Source organism: Magnusiomyces paraingens (genome assembly GCF_902498895.1).
Source record: "Magnusiomyces paraingens strain CBS 517.90 genome assembly, contig: contig2, whole genome shotgun sequence".
Classification (NCBI taxonomy): domain Eukaryota; kingdom Fungi; phylum Ascomycota; class Dipodascomycetes; order Dipodascales; family Dipodascaceae; genus Magnusiomyces; species Magnusiomyces paraingens.
Genome location: NW_022474068.1, coordinates 4,423,460 through 4,447,132, shown reverse-complemented (window position 1 = coordinate 4,447,132; position 23,673 = coordinate 4,423,460). Strand labels below are relative to the sequence as shown.

Here is a 23,673-nt window from a genome sequence, read left to right as displayed (position 1 = left end):
TTTAATTGTTATTTTGCATCAATAGTGATCATGGGCTCTGCGTCGCGGCCGCCGTCGGCCAGCTCCGCTATCGGTCTCAGAAGCTCCAAACGATAGCCGTTCTCCAAACGCCGTCCCAGCCTTGGTTGCGCTTGTACTAACATCGTCATGTAAATCGTGCTCCCACACTCCACCTACTCTCTTGGGCTCTGAATCATAACCCAGATCGTGTTTCCACCGGTTATCTTTGCCGGTACTTGATCCTCGCAAATCAGAGTCCCGTCTTGAATTTCTCCACCGGCTATCGTCTCTACCGCGCCCATACGACCTCTCGTTATCACCACGACGTTGTCCATCATAACGCCATCTGTCACCACCACGGCCACCTCCACGACTGCCACCAAAACCCGGAGACCGTGACCGTGAACGAGAGCGCGAACCTTCTCGGCGGTCTGGGGACCGTGATCGGTGTGACCGGTAATGTCTAGAATGCCTGTCACTACCATGCGACCGTCCAATCCGGCCAAACAAACTATTGCTGTCACCACGTCTATCAGTCGATGCTGAGATCTCATCCATTTCTTGCTTTCTACCTTGAAGGCTATCACTGCCTTCGTTAAAAGCTTCTTGAGTAACATCATCAAGTTCAGAACCGGCTCCACGACTTCCACGTCCTTCGAGACGACGCAGTACTCGCGACGGAAGAATTTCACCATTGTTAGCATCAACTTCTTCACCCAAAGCTTGAACTGTTTCTGTCATTTCAAGCTTCCGCTTTTCATCTTCTCGTCTTTGTTGCTCGTCTCGGTCAAAATTTCGAATGCTACCAAACGTAATCAAATCGTCTTCTACGCTCGGCTCACCATGCACAAGGTAATACCGTGACATTTGCCGCGATCCACGTACTTTCACGTCAGAATCCATTGCGTACCGCACAATGAAAATCGACTTGGAAGACTCATTTGAATCTGCAATTGGTTCCTGTTGCTGTTGCTGCTGAGGATCTTCGAACTCTTCTTTGATCACTGTAGGAGCTGTATCTACCGGGAATGGAACTGTTTCACGTTCTTGTAAGAAAAACTGGGCCACATTGCTGGCAGACCCATCTTTAATTGTAGCCTCCAAATCATACGCGTGGTTCACAAATGCAGCAACAAGTGCCACAGAGTGCACTAAATTTTCGTACTCAGCTTCTTGCTGGCGCAAAATATCATCATCTAATGGATTGCCTTGCGCGTCAACCACAGGTGGAGGTGGTGGGACCGGAATTGGAGGGCCACCGTTTGCCGCAACAACTGCAGCTGCAGCTGCAGCCTGTGGGTCTGGAACAGGAGGAGACACGGCCAACTGGCGCAAGGCCTCCAGAGTCATGTCGGGACTTAAAAAGTTGATATTGACAGAGGTATCATTGACCCATTCAAGAGTAAACCGGCGTACCTTAGTGACGAGCCGGATGTATCGACGGACTTGCTCGCTAGATAGATTATCGACACCTTGAATATGAAGAGCGTCAAGTCGCAGTTTTTTAAGAGTTTCTTCGTCGCGTTCGTTTACTTCAGTTGTAGCAGACGTTGTTATCACTTCGGTGCTCGGAGCTTCCGCTCTCGGAGCTTCCACGTCAACCATAGCATCGTCATCAGCTTCCGGCGCGTCAAGGACGATTTCAAATTTTTTTTCCTCAGTCATTTTCCAAGGCTTTGTTTAAAACTTAAAAAAAAAAAGAAAACTAAAAAAACTAAAAATTATCTCTTTTGTTTGAAAGGGAGGAGGGGGGAAATAAAAAAAAGAAAACCTTGTGAAAAAATTAAAAAAACTAAAAAAAAAATACAAAACTCTCAAGTCAGCAACTAAAACTTGTTACAAAAATCATCACTACGTGTAATTATTGCTATTTCCCCTGTAACATCGTGCGCCGCGCATAATACAATATGCTTAATCCACGGAAGGGCTCAAACGTGCAGTTTGGAAGTAAATGCGGGCGGCAGAAGCGCAAGAAATCAGCGAATGAGTGAGTTTTCGGTCACAAACCGGGACATGATTATCATGACAACGTTCTCCCTCAGAAGGCTCATACTTTTTGTCGGTACCAGTAAGCTGGTGGTATTCGCGCTGACCCTGCTCCGAAATGCGGAAAATCTCAAATGTTTGAAAATAAAGCCCAGTTTCATTATTGCGCATGTAGCGGTTCATGTACTTGACCACACGAATGGCTTCACGGCGAGTTCGATCCAATACTTCTTGTGATGCACGCTGTCCAATAAACAGGTGTAAATCGGCAAAGCCCTCTGCCAGCAATTGGTAAAAGTAAAGACTATCACGGTAAAAGCGGGCATCGTGATTGGGTGTGTCTCGGTCAAAAATGGTGGTGTTAGTATCTGTGACTGCAAGGGCAAGCTGTTCTGCCTTTTCCTTAAACCAGTCTTGACCTGTTTTGCAGTAAAGCATTGAAGTAAGAGTCAACGGAGTACCTTGATTGTAAGTCCACTTCATACCGTCTATACGGTAGCCGTTCCCGCACTCGTTATGTTCTTTATCGGGAACGTATCCATCACGAATGAGCTTGTCGTCTTGGTCTTGCATGCGGTCAAAAACCCAGCGTGCACAATCTGATGCAAATGAAACAAGTGTACGGGCATAGCTGTCATTAGGATCCATATGTCGCTCCAAACGTAGTGCTGCAATTCCGCACTCTGCCGTTGTACATGTATTGGAGCCATCCTTCTCCACGTGCCATCGAACACCATAGGGCTCGCTTGTGTACCAACCAGTGAGAAGAAATCTTACTACCTCAGCGCCCTTGTCAAGATAATGTCGGTTACCTGTGACTTCAAAAGCTGTGAGAAATGCAGAAGCTACCTGGGCATTGTCGTCAAAATATACATCATTGTTACCGTCAAAGTTCTCTGAGGCGCAGTAAGCATGATACTTTGGAGAATAGTAACGATCAAACACGCGGAAAACAGGCTCAACAAACTGATGGGCGTCCTGGGGGTAAATTCGCATGGCATCAACTACAGCTTGGGCAAGCACAGATAAAGGCCAGACTGTGTATTTACCGTCATCTGTGTAGGAACCGTCCGATTTGTTTTTGTTACGGAATCCGTGGCAATGTTTGTCCCAGAAAGTGTTCCAAGTTAAACGGAGAGTCTCCATGCCTTGTTGATTGAGGTCGATAGTCATTTTGCTAAAGTCAATTGAAGTAAATTTGTGTAATAATTAATTAAAAAAAAAAAGAGATATTGGTGAAAAGTATTATAGACAAAAAAGATAAAATAAAATAAAATAAAATAAAATAAAATAAAATAAAAAAAAGATTTAGGAAAAAAACAATAATGTGCAGTTCTTAAATTATTTATATACGGCGTTTTTAAGGTTACCGAGCAAACTTGCGAGAAATAAAAGCAGCCTTCTCGGATAAGACAAAAGCAAACTACGCCATGTTTAAAGACTCATGGCAATCAAATGGTTGCGGTCGAGCAGTGCCAAATATCCAGCCGTTGTATTTAGCATCAAAAAACATAGACTATCAATTCATGTCAATGTCACCAGAGGAGCTATCTTCGGCTACCCATAGAACGTTGTTGCATCTGATATGTTAGAATAAATATATATACAAACAAGTTAGTTTAACTTACCGAATCATGATCTCACCGAGTTGACCCTTCTTATCACCATCAATGTATTCGACAGCATTGTCTAATTGGAGATTCATGTATGAGTCCACAGACACTAGTCGACCACGGTATTCAGTCTCGCCCCACTTCAGACGTACAATCACGCCGTGGCCAGTTAAGCCTTGAAGAAATGGTTTAGGATTAATAGGATCAAACTTGAACACGAGTTAGATAAGATCTATATATATATATATTTTTTGAGTCTGAAACGTAAACATTAACAGACTTCTTTTACTTACAGTGCCTCCCATGTTGGTGTGGTTGTGTGTGTTGAAGAAGCAAAACGTTTTGGTGAAATTTTTTTTTTTTACTGGTGGTGAAAACCCAATTTTTTTTTTTTTTTTAAGCTTAGAAAAAAAAAATATTTCTCTAGCCTAATAAACATCACCACGAAAATCGCAATGACACCTGTGGCAAAACCCTCCAAAACTCAGGAGACCCAGCAAAAGGTAGCGCTTTGGATTCTTCGTTTATTTGTTTTTTTATTACCGTAGCTAACTTTTTATAGGAAGACCTACAGGTTCTCAAGCAGATGCATACCATGATGGCAAAGGTAGAAACCATTGTCAAGTCTATCCATGATGACATTGCAACTGCCATTGAGAACCACGAAACTATGTTATCTGATACTCATCGGTTAGACAAGATTATCAGCACCGTATCTACCAGTTGATAATATATTATTCACATCTAATTTTTTTTAATTATATTTGCGTGACGCGTGGGTTTTTCCCACCGTCGTAGAGCAGTCGGATTCCGACCCAAATGGTGTCGGTAAGTGATAAACTCAGTCCCAGCGCATAAACTAGAGTGATGGCATAGAAAAAGTTGGAGTTTCCTGAGCCTAAGTAGATCCACAAATGGTAAAACGTCGGGGCCAGCGCCGACGAGTATAAAAACGCAAGTGCAACTGCCTGACGGAAACGTAGCAGCACAAATACAGGTTTGAAAAGGGTAAGAAGTGAGAGATAAAACCCCAGATCCGTAACCTCAGGGTACGGCTTGAGCAGTGCCAAAGTGCCCGAAACTATAGTAAGAGCAAAAAGAGGATATGTGTAAAAGCGGATTGTTATTGGAATGGCAAATGACGTAGCAAAGAGCTGGAACACACAGAGGAAAAAGGGCCGGAAAAAGGTAAACATTTCCACAAAAAAGTACCACCACAATCCCATGTTTGGAGTCAAGTCTTTGAGCATAAGGACTGTATAATATGTAGACTCAACAAAACTCCAGCTATAGCCAGCAACGACGTACGACATGTAGAGAAAAAGTCCGGCATAAGCCAAAAAGAATGTAATGAGGAGGGCCCAGGCTTTGATGCTAGCAAGTCTACTGCCATTTGATATCGGAGTGGGCACATTTCTGACAGCAAGGGGCTCGAGTGAAACAGCAGCCAATGCAGGTAAAAAGCATAGTGGGTATATTGATAAGACAGATGCTAGAGCAAGAAAAAGCATAGCAATGAGAGGTCGTCTCACAACAAGGCCTGATGCAATAGCTGCTAACACCAGAGTGTTGGTCAAAACATTTGTTGAATGCGCAAAAGATGCCAAAAGGGAAAATGGATTGAAGAGATAAACGGCTGCAACTGCAGCAGGTGAAAATGCACTTGGTGGTGGCAGTTGCTCGCTTTTTTCTTTTGAGGTTTCTGCTGCTTGTTTTTGAGAGCGGGCCTGTAGTGTTGATGCAATTGCGTAAAGGCAAAGAGCGCCAACAATATCGGCAATTGTAAAAGGTAAATGCAATGGAAGGCCATGTTCTTTAATTAAAGAAAAAAAGGCTACCAAAAGAGGTGAATGGTGGCAGACGCCACTTTCGTAGATCGACGAGCCAGTCGCCGATATAGACGACGACGAGTACAAGAATAAGCCCTCCTGAAGTCGCTTAAAAGAAGATACAGGGGTCGTGATCTCAACACGACCATCCAGCACGGGCTGAAGCGATGGCACCAGCAATGGAATAGCCGTACGGAAAACTGTTGCTATTCCAAAGACGGCTATAGCAGATGTGTCAAATGGCATTGCTTTTTGGTTGATTTTTTTTTTAGCAGAGAGACTTAATTGTTTCGTTGGTGGTGCTTATTGGGAGAATCCTAGATCGCGGGTGATTCTGGGAATGACGGTTTTGGCGGTGGGAGCTAAGCATAGATGGTTTAGCTAGTGGAAAATGACATAAGCCGTGACTCAGCGGATCTGAATGTGAGCTGGCGTTTGAACGCGGGTTCAACGAGTTTCAAAAGCGGGTGATCGGAGGTGAAAAGTATAAAAACTCGAGAATTTTTAAGATTGCCCGGTAAAATATTTGCTCTTTATGATATGCTTGGGACCCGGTTGCCATGCTGCATTGGCTTCTTAAGCGTTGTTATGCTTGTATGGCTATTGTATGGCTATTGTCTTGCTATATATATTATTTTATTATTGTTTTGGTTATTGTTTTTGTTTTTGTTTTTGTCAGCGCACCCACCAACCCGCCTAACCGCAAAGGCTACGTGGTGTTTAAGTCCTCCACCAAACCTCCTTTTTCAGACCACCTCACCAACTTTCTTCCTTCATTTTTTTTTCATCCTCTCCATCCAAACCCTCCTCTCAGCAATCTTCTCACTTAGCCATAACTTCTCCTTTACAACAATGCAGGCCGAATTTGAGAACGCAGAGGAGATTGACGGAGTCAGATTTTCCTGGAACTCCTTCCCCAACACCAAGATTGAGGCCTCGCGTACAGTCATTCCCATTGCGTCTCTTTACACGCCTTTGCGCGAAAAACCCGACCTCCCTATCCTCCAGTACGACCCAATCACTTGCAAGAATCCTTGCCGAGCCGTCCTCAACCCTTACTGCCAGCTTGATCTTCGCTCCCGTGTCTGGGTTTGCCCGTTCTGTCTTAGCCGGAACCAGCTGCCTCCTCATTATAAGGAAATTTCACAGGCTTCTCTCCCGCATGAACTGCTCCCAACAAGCACCACCATTGAATACGTGCTTTCGCGCCCAGCTGCTGTCCCTCCAATCTTTTTGTTTGTAGTCGACACTTGCCAGGATAATGAGAATCTCCAGGCTTTGAAGGACACTCTTATCGTTTCCCTTTCCCTTATTCCTCCCAATGCCTTGGTTGGTCTCATCACTTTTGGCTCCATGGTCTTTCTCCACGAGCTTGGTTACACTGAGTGCAGTAAGCTCCATGTTTTCCGTGGCGACAAGGAAGTCACCCCCAAGGATCTTCAGTCCAAACTCGGTCTTAACCCTCACCCAATTTCTATGGCTCCTGGCCACCAAGCTGCCCAGAACCCGGCCGCCGCCATCCTTCAACAAGGCTACTCACGTTTCCTCCAGCCTGTACAAGAATGCGAGTTCCAGCTCACAAACCTTATTGAAAAGATTCAAAAGGACATGTGGCTTGTTCCCAATGACCAGCGTCACACCCGTTGCACTGGTTCAGCTCTTTCTGTCGCCATCAGTCTCCTCGAGCATAACTTCCCTGGAACTGGCGCTCGCGTCATGCTTTTTGCTGCTGGCCCTCCCACAAAGGGCCCCGGTTTGGTTGTTTCCACCGATTTGAAGGAGCGTCTTCGTTCTCACCACAATATTGCCAATCAAACAGCTCCTCATTTTGATAAGGCTGTCAAGTTTTACGAAGGTCTTGCTAAGCGCGCTTCTTCTAATGGCCATGCTGTCGATTTGTGTGTTGGCTGCTACGACCAGGTTGGTCTTCAAGAAATGAGTTCCCTCTCAAACTCTACTGGTGGTGTCATGATTCTTTCTGATGCTTTCACCACTTCTATTTTTAAGCAGAGTGTTCAGCGTATTTTCGCCAAGGACTCGAACGGCTTTTTGCAAATGGGCTTCAATGCCTCCATGGACGTTCATACCACAAAGGAACTTAAAATCACCGGTTTTATTGGTCATGGCGTGTCTCTTAATAAGCGCTCTGCCTGCGTTTCTGATACAGAGATTGGCATCGGACGAACTTCAGCATGGAAGATGAGCTCTATCACACCTGCTCATACATACGCCACTTATTTTGAGATTGTCTCTCAAGGTGGCACTAACAATGCTACTCCGCATAAGAGCAATCAACGTGCCCTCATCCAATACATTACTCATTATCAGCATTCTAGTGGCACACTTCGTCTTAGAGTTACAACACTTGCTCGTGCTCTTGTTTCTGGTGGATCGCCAGATGTTGCTCTTTCCTTTGATCAGGAAGCAGCTGCTGTCGTTATGGCCCGGATAGCTGTTTACAAGGCTGAGATGGAAGGTTCTCCCGATATTTTACGTTGGATTGATCGTACTCTCATCAATCTATGTCAAAAGTTTGCCGATTACCGCAAGGGTGATCCATCAACTTTCTGTCTTTTGGGTAACTTTAGCTTATACCCACAGTTTATGTACCACTTGCGACGGTCACAATTCTTACAGGTGTTTAACAACTCTCCTGATGAGACAGCCTTTTACAGACACTGCTTGAACAGAGAGGATTTGACAAACTCCCTGATTATGATTCAGCCCACCCTGATTTCATTCACATTTGGTCGCCCACCAGAGCCTGTCCTTTTGGATTCGGTTTCTATAAAACCCGATGCCATTTTGTTGCTCGATACATTTTTCCACATTTTGATTTTCCATGGTGAAAACATTGCCCAATGGCGTAAGGCTGGTTTCCAAGACCAGGACAACCATGCCAACTTTAGAGAGCTTCTCGCCGCACCACGCAAGGAGGCCTCTGAGCTTCTTATTGATAGATTCCCACTTCCCCGCTTCATCGATACTGATGCTGGTGGCTCGCAGGCCCGTTTCTTACTGTCGAGACTTAATCCTTCGGCTACTCCTAAGAATGCTGAAACTTATGGCGGTTTTAGTGCTGGTACCACTGTTGTTTTGACTGATGATGTTTCCCTGCAGACTTTTATGGAGCATTTGCAGCAAACTGTCGTTTTGGCTAATTAGAATGGGAAAGGTGTGTGTGTAAGCCATATATTTTGGAGGGTACTTTTTTTTTCTTGTAAGTTTAAGAATCATAATAATAATAGTTGTAAAAAAAAATGTAAAAAAATTTGAATTTCCAGGCATTGTTAAACTCAGTCACTTTTAGTACAGTGATAAAAGCAATATTGCGTAAATCGTGTCCTTTAGAGGGAATGAATAAATGATTCTCTATCTATTTTTGTATTTTTATTTTTACAAAGTATTTGGGTATTTCAATATTAACCAACATATTTATTAGGCATTTTAAGTCCATGTTTAACTTTTACGTTAGATATTACAAGTCCAACATGATATTTTAAGGAATCAAATTTAATTATAATTGAAAATGCTTACGAGCAACTTCTAGTTTCAGGAGAGAAAATTTAGATGATAAACAAGATAATTAATGTTCCAAATCATGATTGGGGAACTACTAATTATTAGTTGTTAAAATATTCTGAGCAACTTGTATCTCTTTACCAACGTTGTCTCCCTAGATGGTTTAAAAAAAAAGTTAAAAATAGGTTAAAAATATAAGTAACCAACATTTTCCACCTAAATATGTATTAGACAATAATTTATCTTAAGAAGAGGAAATTTTTTAACTGGATAGTTTAGATAAATATTCTTTGGTACCAACCTCTTAGATCTTAATGCACAAACTATGGTTTTGGGAAGCATTTTTCACTAGTTGGTAGCCTGCACTCAGATCTTTAGCAACTGTTTGCAGTAGGTGTTGTACATTGAAAAGATTTGGTAGGAATAACCAAAAAAAAAAAAAAAAAAAAGGACTTATGGGAATTGAAAAGGCCGACAAAGAACAAAAATCTCAAAGAATAGTGCTAGAGTTATGTACATGAAAAAAGGAATCGAGGGTCTTAAACATGATAACAACGCATTTAGTATAGTTCTCCAAGCTATACTTAAAAAGGTCATGGTGTGCAACGCTTGTGTTCTAAGAGGACACAACCATTATTAACCTAAGGTTATTAAATTTTTCTTTATTAATCAAATTCATTCACTTTTCGAGCCTATTCTTAATAAATATATGATCATTTATACTTTATGATAGCTACTGTTAAGTATTGATTAGTGGCATAAGTATAAAAAGCTCATAGGATCAACAATATTTACTTTAAGCAACTGTATAAACTGGTCCTGTGCTGGCTACTCCATCAAATACAAGCAGATTCTGTAACGGTTGTTGTTTTCTAGAAATCGCATTTAGGATTTGCTGGGCAACAACTCCACCAAGAACCGCGGCCACAGGCGAAATCTCTGCCCCTTTTGTGGCAAGAAACGTCTCCACAGCTTGGTCCGTCACAATTTCTGTTGGCAGCTTAAGTATTTGCGCATAGTCTAGTGCCGCAGTTTTAATATTTCCCGCGGTCAACTCCTTATTTTTGCTTTCTAACTGGAAAACGGCCAAAACCACCAGTAGCAGCGGGCTGACTTTGAGAGCGCGACGCTTGGCTTCAAACAATGTACCAAGAGAAATTGGCGTAGAGGACTCTGGTTCAACAACGAGTCTTGATATGGGCACATACTTTTCAGACTTTAGAATCGTATCAGTAATGATATTGCCCTCCTTAGAAGTAGCAGGAGTCACTGACACAATGGCGCGCGTACGACTCTCCGGACCCGGGTTTGGCAGGCCTGTTATCGCGCGTTCTTGCTGGATAGTAAAGTTGTAATTGTCACCCAAGTCGACAAAGCAGTATCCATAAAACCCGGAGATGGATGCAGCGTAAAACAGATGATGCGAGCTGTCAGAAATCGTAGAACGCGATGTGTGTGTGTTGATGTACTCAATCTCTGGATAGGTGAGCTGGGTACCTAGCGTAACGTCAAATTGAGAATACCATTCGGCATCCTTCTCAAGTGGAGATCCTGTATCAGCTGTAACTGTGACACGGGGATTCAATTTTTGGATTGCTGGCAGGGCAGCCTCTGCACGCTATCAATGATTGTTAGGATATTATAAAAAAAAAACAATAAACAATAAACAATAAACAATTGCCACCCACGTTTTTACCGATGCAGTCGTCGTTGATAAAAAATTGAGCACCCAAATCAGAAGCAGTGACAACATGCGAATCGAGAACTGTAAGAGAGCCAATACCGGCAAGAACAATATTTTTTATGATTTCGTTGGCAAGTGCACCGGCATTGACGATAAGCACGCGAGAGTTGCGCATACGCGTCTGGGCCTCCATGCCCCAGAGTCGGATCTGGCGATCGTAAAGAGCGACCTCCTCTGAAAAAAAAAAAAAAAAATGTTAATAATCGGACAAATTTAAATCTATAATTTCCAAATTTACCTGATGAGATGGCCTTTTGGTCGGATGTTTCTTCTGTTGTCATGCTGATGTATTAATTTGGTTTGTTAGTGATAGTTTGTTTGTGTTTGTGTTTGTGTGTGTATGTGACCCGTGTGGGCTTAATTTTTTTATTTTTAATTTTTTTAATTTTTTTTATTTTTTTTATTTTTTCAGTTAAAGCTTGTAAACAAAAACGGTTTGGCTTTTTATTTTTTTTATTTTATTTTTTTTTTCTCCAGCCGCCCAAAGTTTAAAAAAAACCTTCATTCCCATTTTTTTTATCCCTCCCACATATACCCGATAAGCCCGGTTGGCACCCTTTTTTTTTTTTTTTTTCTGAAATTTCATCATTTTATAAACCCACCTGGTTTCATCTCCACATAGACTGCTCATTACATACCTCTTTTCACAACTATGGATCTTGGCAGAATTCTCGACGGAACTCCAGAACCGCCGGCCATTGTGCCTTCCTTGGACTTCTTTTCTGGAGGCAAACGCGCACCAGCTGATAAAAACTCGGCACTGGACTATGTCCTCCCAGTGCCAATGACACCCTTCCAAAAACAACTCACTGACGACGTCGTTTCATTACATTATTCAGACATCTTGCGGTTTTTTGAATGTGGCTCTCTAGATAACCAAGTTCTTCATGACTCCCTTGCTAGTCTCTACGCAAACACACAGCTTGTCGCAACTCACCCATACCTTTTGGTCCAACATTACCTGCCACCAAACCTATTGCTTAAGGATGTGCCAAATCGACTCACAAACTCCTCCGGGAAGTTTGCTGTTCTAGTCAAACTCATCGACATGTTGCGCGACAAGAAAGTAGATGTGGCTCTTGTCTCGCGTGCTGGTAAATCTTTCGATCTCATTGAGGCCCTCCTCCTCGGCCGCGCAGTTAACTACCGTCGCTACTCGGGCTCGTATCTACGCCAGTCGACCAAATCTTTTAAAAAAGCTTCTACTATTCATCTGTTCCCATCTTCACACCTTTCATCAACTTACATTGGTTCAGAACGTTTTCACCTTGTCATTGCCTTCGATCTCACTTTTAATCCCGAAGATGCACACATAACTGCTATTCGTACCCAGGGCCGTGGGGCCAATGACACTCCGGCACCCATCATCCGTCTTATCCCTTATTACTCGGCTGAACATATTGTTTATAAATTCCAGAACATCAAGTCTGACGATGAAACCCTCTATATGAAGCGTGTGGTTGCAGCCATTGTTGTGCTGCGTGGTCGCGCTGGTTCAGTCCCCGTGGACTTGCGACCCCATTACGCGTCTGGCTTGAAATTCTTGGCTCCATGGCTCGAAGACCCAGTGACACATCCCTGGACATTACCAAAAACACCAGATATTGAAATCTACTCAGCTCAAGATGTAGAAAAGTCACTTCTAACTGAAGTCAATGTCGACGCAAAACACCCAATCGATCCTGAAAGCTCTACAAACTTTTATTCAACCTCCATCAGTAGTAACCAGCATGATAATAGCAGCAATAACCAGGCAAATGGTCACTCCCATAACAACCACTCGTCTAACTCCTCCTCATCTTCCACCTCTCAGCCATATAGTTATTCTCTGGCCAATGGTGTCCCAAAACAATTTACAAAATCAGGCCGCGACCTGTCCCACCCAAATATTCATCGCTATTACCCTGAAGATGAAAATGAAAATGATGAATACTACAATGCAAAGCGCCTGAAGCGCGAACGGTACTCACCTGGCGATCCAGAAACCGCTACTTCATTTTTGGCTCCTCCTGGCGGAGGGCTCTATCAGCAACAATCCGATCGCCAGATTTTGACGCACAAGATTCTGCGGCGGCTGGATAATGCCACACGCGACCTAGCTTTACGCCAGGCAGAAGTTACATCACTACGCTCCCAGGCTTCTGTGCGTCAGTCTATGTATGAGGATCTTAGTACCGAAGCTGGGAAGCTGGTCACACAGATTTCCACTCTCAAAGAGCAGTTGCAAGTTCAAGAGCGCAAATCCGAGCGCTCTGACGCCGAGGTGGAAAAACTTACCACCAAAATCGAGCAACAAACAAAGGATCTTGAGGAAGCACGTGAGATGCTAGCAAATGGCCCACCAGAACTCGCGACTCTCGAAAAGCAGCTTGTGCGCATTGCTGAACTCGAAGACTTGGTGAAAAAAGCAAATGAACGTGCCGATCTCCGTACCACAGAAAATGAGTACATGCGCTCAGAGTACCAAAAGGCTTCTACAGCTGCCACTGATGCTCTTGAGGAAGTCAAAACTCTTACGACAGCTAAAAAAGCACTTGAAGTTCGTCTGGAATCTCGGGCAATTGAGCTTAACCGTCTTACTTTTGATGAAGAACGCAAAATTAAAGACCTACGTATTGCTGAACTAGAAACTAGGGCTGGAAACATTGAAGAACATCTCAAACGTCTTCAAAAGGCCGAGCGCCATCAGCCCACTCGTTCCCGCTATGGCATGCGTAACTCCAGCTCCAATAGTAGGCGGAACAATTCACCTTCTGTATCAGGTGGTTCTGGAAGCAATAATGGTAACGGACGTAGGGGATCTCCCGCAATAAGTTAAGACAATAGTAAATTAGTATTTAATCCACAATATATATAAATATTCTTGTTTTTTTTTTTTTACATATCAATATCTTCATCGTCATCTTCTTTGGTCCATAGTTTGACAGTTCTATCCCAGCCACTACTAGCAATGTATGTTTGTTTGTTAGGACCGAAATCGCCCACAACGTCTGCTGACATAACCTTGTCAGAGTGGCCTTCCAGTGTTGAAACATGAGTCCAAGTATCGGCGTTCCAAATTTTAACAGTACGGTCATAAGAGCTTGATATGAGATAGGTTCCACTCTCTGAGAGATACTTCTTCAGCCCTATAACGTTATCCTCATTAACCTCAGGTAGGATTGCGTCCTCACCAAAGTTTTCGGAAAACGCACGCGGCACAGCATCTACCGAGGAATAAAACTTAACGTCCGAAACTATACTTGTATGCGCTGGAATATCAAATACCTGTTGCTGTTGCCGCAAGTCCCACACTTTAATCGTCCCATCCGCGCTGCCTGTCACAACATGGTACCCATTTGGGGAAATATCTAGTCCATAAATTGGTCGTGCATGACCAACAAGGGACAAGATCCCTCTGCCAGTACGCAAGTCCCATAATCTAGCGACGCAGTCCAAACCAGCCGTTCCACACAGCGAGCCATCAGGATGAAACTTAAGAGCAAACACCTCTTTTGAATGACCTTCTTGCATCAAAAGCTCTTGACCTGTACCAGCATCCCATAGACGCCAAGTCATATCATATGATGCAGACCCTAGATACTTTCCTGTAGGGTGAAAGGCAACACGCGCAATACGCTGTTCATGACCCTTGAACTGAGCAATCGGGTCTCGCACATTAGTATTACCATCTGCGGCATCACTTAGTGCTGGAGTAAGGTTATATAGTCCAATAGTGCCGTCAGAATCCCCTGCCGCTAAAAGCGAAGAACTGGAACTTGGTCCCCATGCTATCGAGGGCTTGTCGGAATCTAATTTAATTGTTCCCACACTTTCAATTTGGTTAAGATTAGGGACTCCATATATCTTGATTTCGCCAGCCCATGATGAGACAGCTAAATGTTTCCCCGTTGGAGCGAAACGGACCATTGATGCTGGTCTTTCAGAAACAAACTGACTACCTAAAATGTCAATTTTTTGCAAGTCTAGTGTGATTTGTCGTCGATAGGGAATAATTGTCGACATAGGAAAAGATGAGATAAACTTTTGATATCTCAAGCGCCGCTTTGCCGCTTTCGTAGAGCTCAAATATATATCACGTCTGGTTGTTAAAAGTTCAAACCCGCCAGGTGTGTAAAATTCGTCGTCTTCTTCACCTTCATTCCCGCCGCCCTCTTCATCACTTTCAGCTTCCATATCAATATTATCGCCAACAGGGAGGCCATTTTGGTATCGCTCAAGCATTAATGCACGCAAACGTTCGCGTCTATCGGCCTTGTCTTCTCCAAAAAGTGTGATAGGTTCGCCAAACATACGCAAACGAGTGCGCACATCCATGTCATTAGTTGGTACTGCAAATGATTTGGCCACATTTCGAAGTGTTTGTGATTCAACATAATCACGAGCTTTAGAAGAAGATAATGTATTGTTTGCAAGAGCTATAATTAAATGGGATTTTTCGTGTTAGGCACTGGCCATGTCAATAAATTTTGGTGTTTAAAAAAAATTCAAGTAACTTACGAACTTGGCTTAATGATATTGTCCCATCCTTTGAATTTTCGTTAGTCTGAGTTATGAAAACACCTATGAACTAATTTTAAACAGACTTACTGAATCTTTCCCTGTATCTAGTAGGGCTTTTCTTGAAGGATGTATGCTCATTTTTTTTGCTGAGTTTAGGAATTTAGTCGGATCACATCTCTGGAACTTAGACTGTTAAAGAGGTTTAATAGTTCTTTGAATTTTTAATGCTTATATAATTTATTTATCAGCAAAAAAATTAACCATGGATATTGTTTTTCATTCTAAAAAAAGTATTTAACAACAAATTTGTAAAGTAAAAAATTAAAAATACACATTAAAATAAATAAAATAGTTCCCATAATTTACAAGTCTATCGAAAATCGCAAACCAATAGACATCTTTCAGTGGATTGATTATCCTGGCTTAATAAATCGGTGGATACATTCCTTTTTTGAAGTACTTCCAAAATGATCATTTCGTCGTCAAACGTTAAGAATCCACCAGTTTGCTTATTGTTCGAAAAGTATGTAGATTCATTGTGTTTGTTTCGTTTGCGAATTTCTTGCAACAAATTCTGATCAGCATGGGGAATTTCTTGAGGAACATTTCGAGTTTGACATAACGGCGGAAGAACATGGACTGTCGGTTGATTTTTTCGACGCTCTTTTTCTTGCCTCTGCTGTTCCTTGGCCAGTATTGAAGAGTCTTTTTTAAGAGTATCTATTATTTCGTTGCGGGTTCGGGGTTGGTCTAGTCTATCATTAGCCCCTTGTGATTTATCGGTATCCGATTCAGTATGGGATCCGTAATCCTCTTGAGAGCCGGATTTAGTTGGTAACTTCTCAAGCTCTGCTTGATTTGTAGACTGCGAATTTAGGTTTTCATGAGGTATATATATCAATGTTGAATCATCCTTGTCTTCAAGTTCCCACCATCTGATTTCAGGAAATCCTGAAGAGACAGAAACTGCAACACCACCAGGCTTTACAGACACATGCTTGATTCCCTTCATGTGTCCCCATAAACGTTTTTTAGGCTGGATTTCAAGACAACATTCTGCACTTCTGACGTGGTAATAAGATAATGTGTTATCTTCGAATCCAGCTAATAAATAAGGATGGTTGTATGAAATAGACGATGGGGGCAATACTCCATGAACAATAGGTGTGCTGAAAACATTTGTAGCCGAAGAACATGTGGACATTCGAGTGTTAACTATGCTTCCGTCAGGAGCACATATAATCTCTTGAATATAAGGAATCCAATCACCGTTTAATGCAAGACGGCAATAAGCCACCGAAATGCAAAAAAGAAGGCGTTGGTAATGAAAAGATCTTATAGAAAACGATACAGCTTGACTCGGGTCGATGTAAGATTTGAGAACTGATACTGTCTTAGTATTCCCGTCTGCAATAGAATATAAAAGAATATTGGACTTATCAGTATATACTGCAATAATATTTTGTCGATGAACTATATTGCGAATAGCGCCGTACTGTGTATGGTCTATGACAGCAATATGCTTCATCTCAAGACGAACTGGTTCTCCCTTGTCTCTATCTCCAGGTTTGATTCCTTCTAGTGAAAAAATAGCAAAAGATCCTGTTGTGAAGCCAACAGAAATTCGAAATGATCCAAGTTGACTAATTACTAAAGTAGAAGGGATTCCAATAAGTTCTGAAAAAGCAGGTTGAATATAATCCTTGACGTTGACATCAACAGACATTGTTTCTTCGCAGTTTTTGACCACTAATTTGCACTCATGATCTATAGTCGCAATAAGCTGATTTCTTGCTGCAACAAGTAAATCCAATGAAGAAGAACTCCACTGTTTTGTAGTATTAATCTGCTGACCTTCTTCGCTTTCTTCTTCACTATCCTCATCAGAGTCGCTACTGTCTAAAAGTTCCGAACTTAATATAGATTCATGCAAGGCATTTGGATTATTTTGTGAGTCTTGTGATAGTGAAAGATATTTAATGTGAGAAGCACCGTGTTTCCAATTATATTTGATTCTAAAATACTTCTTCCAGTCAAATACTGCGTTGTTTGGAGCAGATTGATTAGCTAGTGAAAGATTCGATCTGAAAATGGATTTTCGTGAAAATTCGGAAGAGTATAAATCCCTCCAAATCTAACAGTGTTAAAAAAATGCAACTTTATAACCTTGATTTATGAATAAATTTTATAGATTACTTACCTTATTATCATTAGCAACTCTGTTCCATCGTTTATTGACGAGAATGCAGTTTTTGATGCTGTTAAAAGGAAGCCATAAGAAAATCTTTAGTAACAATTCATCCGTTAAAAGGCTGGCAGGATATGTTTTATCAGGTTGTTCTAATCGATCTAAAATATTTTTTTCCGAACTTAATGAAATTTCTTCAGTTTTATGTTTTGATTCGTTTCCCAAGTTTCCCTGAGAGGGAATATTGGCATCATCGTCTTCATTTTCTAAAATAAGCGAAATTTTTCGCTTTCGACTCATTTGCATAAATGTTTAGTGGTTTGCTCCTTAGTATTAAAGCAATGATTTATGAACACTACTTTCAAAAAAAAAGTTGTGAAAGAAAGAAAGAAAGAAGAAAAAGCTAAAAGTTTTAAAACATGTCAAAATGTTTCTTAAAATACTCTTCCGAGGGATTTCCAAAGATCAGATTAACATGAACAAAACTAAAATATAAAAAAATAATGTCACGTGAATTGGTATAGTATGTCTGGAAAATTTTTTATCAGATCTGAAAGATGATCAGATTGTAATAATCAAAAAAGTATTTATCTACATCATTCCTAGTATCTTCACTACACAGAGACCATCAAATTTATCCATAGTATATCAAACCCCCAAACTCAATAAATCAATTTTTAATATTTAAAGCAAACTGGTCTACTGATTTTCATTACCTTTAGTTTTAATATTATTCTACCAATCACAAGTCTTAAGAACAGCTTAAAGTATAGGTTTAATAAATGTAACAATTTTGTTATGTAACATGTGTATTAAGGTAAGGGTTTGTTATGACATAACGTTGTAACATTTATATTTGAAAAGTCCACGTATCGTCCATTATTGATGCCAGGTTCCCCTTAACAAAGCTGCCACCACCATTATTATTACCTTGTCATCACCACCTTTTTTCAAGTCCTTTTACTTATCTTTTGTTTACACCCCTTCTTTCTCTAACTTGTCATCTTTAAATCATTTCCAAAATGCAGATGCTGACAAAGGTAGGTTTTTTTTATTTTTTAATGAATTCCAGTTTTTATTTACAATTTTTCTTCTACATTAAATAAATGCAACGTTTCATTTACTTTGAAATTTACTAACCATGAATTCCATTAGTTTGAGTCAAAATCTTCCCGGGCAAAGGGTGTTGCCTTTCATCCAAAAAGGTATGTTTGAATTGAAATTTTGTTGTATTTTTCAACCTAACTTTATAGACCTTGGATTCTCGTTTCTCTTCACTCATCCACAATTCAACTATGGGATTACAGAATGGGTACCCTCATTGATCGTTTTGAAGGTCATGATGGCCCTGTTAGAGGCATTGACTTCCATAAGACTCAACCTCTTTTCGTTTCTTGTGGTGACGACTACACTGTCAAGGTTTGGTCTCTTCAAACACGCAAACTTTTGTTTACTCTTAACGGCCATCTTGATTATGTTCGCACTGTATTCTTTCATAACGATCTTCCTTGGATCATTTCGGCATCTGATGATCAAACTATTCGTATTTGGAACTGGCAAAACCGTCAAGAAATTGCTTGTTTGACTGGACACAATCACTATGTTCTTTGTGCTCAATTCCACCCCAGTGAAGATCTTATTGTGTCTGCCTCCCTTGATCAAACAGTTCGCGTTTGGGATATTTCTGGTCTTCGCAAGAAGCACTCTGCTCCGACCCAGCTTGCTACGTCATTTGAGGACCAACTTGCTCGCGCAAATTCCAGCCAGCAAGACATATTTGGCAATACTGATGCGATTGTGAAGTTTGTTTTGGAAGGTCATGACCGTGGCGTGAACTGGGCTGCTTTCCATCCTACGCTTCCTCTTATCGTCTCAGGTGGTGACGACCGCCTTGTTAAGGTGTGGCGCATGAGTGAAACTAAGGCATGGCAGGTTGATAGCTGTATTGGCCACACTCATAACGTTCTTTGCTGTGTTTTCCATCCTTTCCAAGACCTCATTATTTCTGTCAGTGAAGATAAGACTATTAGAGCTTGGGATCTCAACAAGCGAACATTGATTCAGCAATTTAAGCGCGACAATGATAAATTTTGGTATATTGCTGCCCATTCAAGTATTAACTTATTTGCTGCTGCTCATGACAGTGGTGTCATGGTATTCAAGCTTGAACGTGAACGTCCTGCTAGTGTTTTAAGTGATAATACACTTTTCTATGTCACAAAAGACAAACTTGTGAAATCATTTGATTTTACAACTGACTCTGAATCGAATCCTCTTGTGTCTCTTAAAAAAATTGGCGATCCTTGGGCTCCTTTCAGAACCATCTCATATAACCCTTCTGAAAAAGTTGTCCTTGTCACAATAAAGGCCGATAATGAAAACGTTTACGAGTTGCAGCAAATTTCAGGTAATGGACCATCAATTCATTCCAATATTTCCGGATCTCAGTTAAACGGCAAGGGAGACGCTGCACTTTTCATCAATAGACAGCGCTTTGCTGTTTTCAGCAAGTCTGCTCAAGTCATCCGTATTCTTGATATGAATAACAACGTCACCAGAACCGTTAAGGTCGGAAGCAACCCTATTAAGGATATGGTCCCCGGTGGACCAAGTCTTGGTCTTGTCCTGTTGTTAGGTGCTTCATCCGTTACACTGTTTGACCTTCAGCAAGAAAAGGTCATTGCTAAGGCCCCTGTCAATGGTGTCAAATATACCTCTTGGTCAAAAGATGGCAAATACGTCGCTTTGATTGGCAAGCATCAAATCACAATCGCTAACCGTGATCTTAAGGTTCTTGCTTCCCTCCATGAAACCATCCGCATCAAGAGCGCAGTTTGGGACGACAATGGTGTTCTTTTATACTCCACACTTAATCATCTCAAGTACAGTTTACTTAACGGTGACCATGGTATTCTTAAGACTCTTGAGAATACAGTATATCTTATCAAGATTAAAGATAATCTTGTTTACGTTCTCACCCGCAATGGTACTATTGAAATCATTGAGATTGACCCTACTGAGTATCGCTTCAAGCGTGCTCTTCTGAACAAAAACTTCAATGAAGTTCTTCGTCTTATCAAAACTTCTAACCTTGTTGGTCAGAATATCATTGGTTATCTTCAACAGAAGGGCTACTCTGAAATTGCTCTTCAGTTTGTTCAAGACCCTCAAACAAGATTTGGTCTTGCAATTGAGTGTGGAAATCTCAATGTTGCTCTTGAGCAAGCTAATGAGCTCAAGAAACCTGCTGTTTGGCGGATATTGGGTGAAGAAGCCCTTGATCAAGGTAACCATGAAATTGCCGAGCTTGCTTACCAAAAGCAAAGTCAATTTGACAAACTTTCATTCCTTTATCTCACAACTGGTAACTATACCAAGCTTGAGAAAATGGGTGCTATTGCTAGCCACCGTGGTGATGTTAATGCCCAATTCACCAACGATATTTATCTTGGTAATGTCATCAGCCGCATTGAAATTTTGAAAGCTGCTGGTCATGATGCTCTTGCTTATTCTCTGGCTAAAAGCAATGGTTTAACTGATGTTGCCCAACAGATTCTGGAAGAATCGGGTGTTGAAGAGAGCAATATCAATATTTCTGTCTCTGACAGAACATCGCTACCTCAAGCTCCTCAAGTGATTAACCCACTTTCCGGCTTTAACTGGCCTTTAAAGAACACATCTTTGTCGTTCTTTGAGCAGGCTATTTTGGGCCAAGTCGACAACCTCTCTCTCGAAGAACCTGATACACAAGACAATATCGATGTTATTCCTGATGTCGATGCTTATGACGCCTATGAGGATGAAGAAATTCAAGATGATGCCTGGGGTCTTGAAGAAGATGAGATTGCTGTCGAGGAGCACTCGCAAGATACTTCTGCTCATTCTGGTGTTTCTGAGGTAGAACTGTGGACTCAAAACTCACCTCTTGCGGCTGATCATATTGCGGCTGGCTCTTTTGAGTCTGCTGTCCAAATTCTCAATAGACAGTTGGGTATCACAGACATTGCACCTCTTAAGTCCAGATTTTTGGAGATTTACCAAGCTTCTAAGGTGTATCTACCTGCCACAGAGACTTTACCTTCCCTCCCCTTTTTTGTGAGACGAAATCCTACAGAGACTAACCCTCTTAAGTCTTTGCCAATTATTCCTGGCTATGATCAACTCAAGCCAACTCTGCAAGAGGCATTTAAGGCAGTTATGCAAAACAAGCCGGAACTGGCAATTTCCTTGTTCAGAAAAATTCTTTATATTATTGCCACACTTGCTGTTACCACTCAGAGTGAAGTCGATGAATGCGAAAAGCTCATTAAAATTAGCAAAGAGTACATTCTGGCATTTTCTATTGAATTGGAGAGAAGATCCCTTCCTGCCACTGAGATTAAGAGACGTCTTGAGCTTGCTGTCTACTTCACTAAGCCTACTCTTGAGCCTCAGCATGCCTTCATTCCTTTGCGTGTCGCTATGGTTGAATCATTTAACCACAAGAATTTTGGTTCTGCTTCGGCTTTTGCTGCTAAACTGTTGAAGATTATTGGAAACAACAATAAGATTTCCGAAAGAGCTCGCACCATTAAGGAGAAGGCTGATAAGTCTCCACGCGACAATGTCGATATTGATTATGATCACTTTGCCGATTTCGACATCTGCCCTGCCACATTTACTCCTGTATATAGCGGTACTGCTTCAGTTAAAGATCCTTACACTGGTGCCGTTTACCATGAGAGTGCAAAGGGAACGATTTGTAAGATTTCAGGTATCACCACGGTTGGTGCATCTGCTACTGGTCTTAGATTGAAGATCTAATTTTATTTTTTTGAGAAGGATATTTACTTTAAACAGGACAAAATACCAATATAGGATTTCAACTGTAAAAATTGAGCATAATTTACTATTTAATATAAAGCTGGACAAAAGAATTATTGTTCTAATTTACTTAAATTGAAAAAATCAGTTCTTGAGGCTATTTTTTTATTTTCTCTGTTAAATGAGAAATTACGTAATTACTTATAATAATATTTCAAAGTTACCCTGTTTGAATGAAAATTTCCAAGTTCACCAAAAAAGGGTTACGCTACCACCCAAAAATTTTTATTAATAAAACAGCCATATTGTCTACTGCTAATTATATTTATTTTTGGCTCCAGTGTTAGAAGATATCAAGTAATATTAGAAATGTTTCCCGTTACTAGATCTCTTAAAAATTCTGTTCAGAAAACAGCGATTTCTGCTAGATTTTTTTCATCGTCTATTATTGGTTTAAACCAGGATACTAAGCCTTCCAAGCCTAAACAACCTGAGGGTAAGTTAATATCTATCTCTGGAGATATGTTATCAGAGGTTCTTTTGAACATTAAAAGTTTTTAATTTTCGTTGTAATTTTGACAAATTTTAACTTTTCAGAGGGTAAAAATAAAAAGACCTTTAAAACTAGATCAACTTCTCGAAACACGTCCTCAGACACACTCAAAACATCTCTTGCTTATACTCAAAAAATTGATGGTTCCAACTCATCTGCCCCAGTCTTTGAGATCGACCCTCTTCTTTATCCTCGTTTTGAAAGCACTCAGACCTATGATCCCTTCGACTTTTCTTTGACCAGCGTCAAGATGAAGCTCCAAGCCAACTACAACGGACCCGTCAGTGAGAGATCTTTTGGTGACATTAAAGATCCTCTTGACCTTTGGAAGCGACCTGATATTCTTAACGAATTTGTCACTCATAACGGAAAAATTGTTCAGGGTGCGGTTGTTGGTAACAAGGGCAAGACTCATAAGAGAATAAGCAAGGCCATCAGAAGATCTCGTGCTGCCGGCCTGATGCCATATTTCCACAAGTCTAGCTTATTCCAATAAGTATGGAAATCAAATATGAGAGCTTTTGATTTTGTATATATCTATTGTCTCGCATTGATGCAATTATGTTTTTTTTTTCCTTCATATCTACTGTAAATAAATTATTTCATTTTTTTCACTTATTTGAATTAATCAAACAAACTATATTTGGATATTCATAATGATTGAATATATTCATGATAAACCTAATAATACTTTTATGAGCTTAGAGTGAGTGTCAGTAGTTTTGAGTGTGCGATTATGTTATTACAAAAAGAAAGCTTAGTTAAGACTTACTAAGCACTAAAAAAACTCATAGATCACGAATTGTTTTTATTTTTATTTATTTATTTACATTTGTTTTTGTATTTTTTCCTTCCTTGTACAAACAAATAAACAAAAGAAATTTCAACACGGTCCCTACTAAAGAAGTATTTATACATGATCATTGGTTCAA

The 23,673-nt window shown here is 40.9% G+C and overlaps 12 protein-coding genes across 12 annotated transcripts; 5 read left to right on the top strand and 7 right to left on the bottom strand.

Annotated features, from left to right (window-relative positions):
- Positions 1-18: 18 nt before the first annotated feature.
- On the bottom strand, positions 19-1,665 carry SAPINGB_P003141 (uncharacterized protein; the record flags this gene model as incomplete). The annotated part of the gene is made up of 1 exon (XM_031997859.1): positions 19-1,665. One exon carries the CDS (start codon positions 1,663-1,665, stop codon positions 19-21), a length of 1,647 nt encoding a protein of 548 aa, XP_031853750.1.
- Positions 1,666-1,911: 246 nt separating this feature from the next.
- Positions 1,912-3,159, bottom strand: SAPINGB_P003140 (uncharacterized protein; the record flags this gene model as incomplete). The annotated part of the gene is made up of 1 exon (XM_031997858.1): positions 1,912-3,159. The coding sequence occupies one exon, from the start codon at positions 3,157-3,159 to the stop codon at positions 1,912-1,914; it is 1,248 nt and encodes a 415-aa protein (XP_031853749.1).
- Positions 3,160-3,505: 346 nt separating this feature from the next.
- SAPINGB_P003139 (uncharacterized protein) lies at positions 3,506-3,904 on the bottom strand (the record flags this gene model as incomplete). Its single annotated transcript, XM_031997857.1, has 3 exons — positions 3,506-3,566; positions 3,615-3,808; positions 3,893-3,904. 3 exons carry the CDS (start codon positions 3,902-3,904, stop codon positions 3,506-3,508), a joined length of 267 nt encoding a protein of 88 aa, XP_031853748.1.
- A 150-nt stretch (positions 3,905-4,054) lies between these two features.
- On the top strand, positions 4,055-4,326 carry SAPINGB_P003138 (uncharacterized protein; the record flags this gene model as incomplete). Its single annotated transcript, XM_031997856.1, has 2 exons — positions 4,055-4,102; positions 4,162-4,326. The coding sequence occupies 2 exons, from the start codon at positions 4,055-4,057 to the stop codon at positions 4,324-4,326; spliced, it is 213 nt and encodes a 70-aa protein (XP_031853747.1).
- A 31-nt stretch (positions 4,327-4,357) lies between these two features.
- SAPINGB_P003137 (uncharacterized protein) lies at positions 4,358-5,674 on the bottom strand (the record flags this gene model as incomplete). Its single annotated transcript, XM_031997855.1, has 1 exon — positions 4,358-5,674. One exon carries the CDS (start codon positions 5,672-5,674, stop codon positions 4,358-4,360), a length of 1,317 nt encoding a protein of 438 aa, XP_031853746.1.
- A 606-nt stretch (positions 5,675-6,280) lies between these two features.
- Positions 6,281-8,593, top strand: SAPINGB_P003136 (uncharacterized protein; the record flags this gene model as incomplete). Its single annotated transcript, XM_031997854.1, has 1 exon — positions 6,281-8,593. One exon carries the CDS (start codon positions 6,281-6,283, stop codon positions 8,591-8,593), a length of 2,313 nt encoding a protein of 770 aa, XP_031853745.1.
- Positions 8,594-9,746: 1,153 nt separating this feature from the next.
- Positions 9,747-10,975, bottom strand: SAPINGB_P003135 (uncharacterized protein; the record flags this gene model as incomplete). The annotated part of the gene is made up of 3 exons (XM_031997853.1): positions 9,747-10,561; positions 10,635-10,868; positions 10,933-10,975. The coding sequence occupies 3 exons, from the start codon at positions 10,973-10,975 to the stop codon at positions 9,747-9,749; spliced, it is 1,092 nt and encodes a 363-aa protein (XP_031853744.1).
- Positions 10,976-11,346: 371 nt separating this feature from the next.
- Positions 11,347-13,512, top strand: SAPINGB_P003134 (uncharacterized protein; the record flags this gene model as incomplete). The annotated part of the gene is made up of 1 exon (XM_031997852.1): positions 11,347-13,512. One exon carries the CDS (start codon positions 11,347-11,349, stop codon positions 13,510-13,512), a length of 2,166 nt encoding a protein of 721 aa, XP_031853743.1.
- Positions 13,513-13,571: 59 nt separating this feature from the next.
- SAPINGB_P003133 (uncharacterized protein) lies at positions 13,572-15,335 on the bottom strand (the record flags this gene model as incomplete). Its single annotated transcript, XM_031997851.1, has 3 exons — positions 13,572-15,112; positions 15,195-15,222; positions 15,285-15,335. The coding sequence occupies 3 exons, from the start codon at positions 15,333-15,335 to the stop codon at positions 13,572-13,574; spliced, it is 1,620 nt and encodes a 539-aa protein (XP_031853742.1).
- Positions 15,336-15,567: 232 nt separating this feature from the next.
- SAPINGB_P003132 (uncharacterized protein) lies at positions 15,568-17,685 on the bottom strand (the record flags this gene model as incomplete). Its single annotated transcript, XM_031997850.1, has 2 exons — positions 15,568-17,331; positions 17,398-17,685. The coding sequence occupies 2 exons, from the start codon at positions 17,683-17,685 to the stop codon at positions 15,568-15,570; spliced, it is 2,052 nt and encodes a 683-aa protein (XP_031853741.1).
- A 722-nt stretch (positions 17,686-18,407) lies between these two features.
- On the top strand, positions 18,408-22,188 carry SAPINGB_P003131 (uncharacterized protein; the record flags this gene model as incomplete). The annotated part of the gene is made up of 3 exons (XM_031997849.1): positions 18,408-18,425; positions 18,541-18,590; positions 18,639-22,188. 3 exons carry the CDS (start codon positions 18,408-18,410, stop codon positions 22,186-22,188), a joined length of 3,618 nt encoding a protein of 1,205 aa, XP_031853740.1.
- Positions 22,189-22,557: 369 nt separating this feature from the next.
- SAPINGB_P003130 (uncharacterized protein) lies at positions 22,558-23,237 on the top strand (the record flags this gene model as incomplete). Its single annotated transcript, XM_031997848.1, has 2 exons — positions 22,558-22,684; positions 22,786-23,237. The coding sequence occupies 2 exons, from the start codon at positions 22,558-22,560 to the stop codon at positions 23,235-23,237; spliced, it is 579 nt and encodes a 192-aa protein (XP_031853739.1).
- Positions 23,238-23,673: the final 436 nt, after the last annotated feature.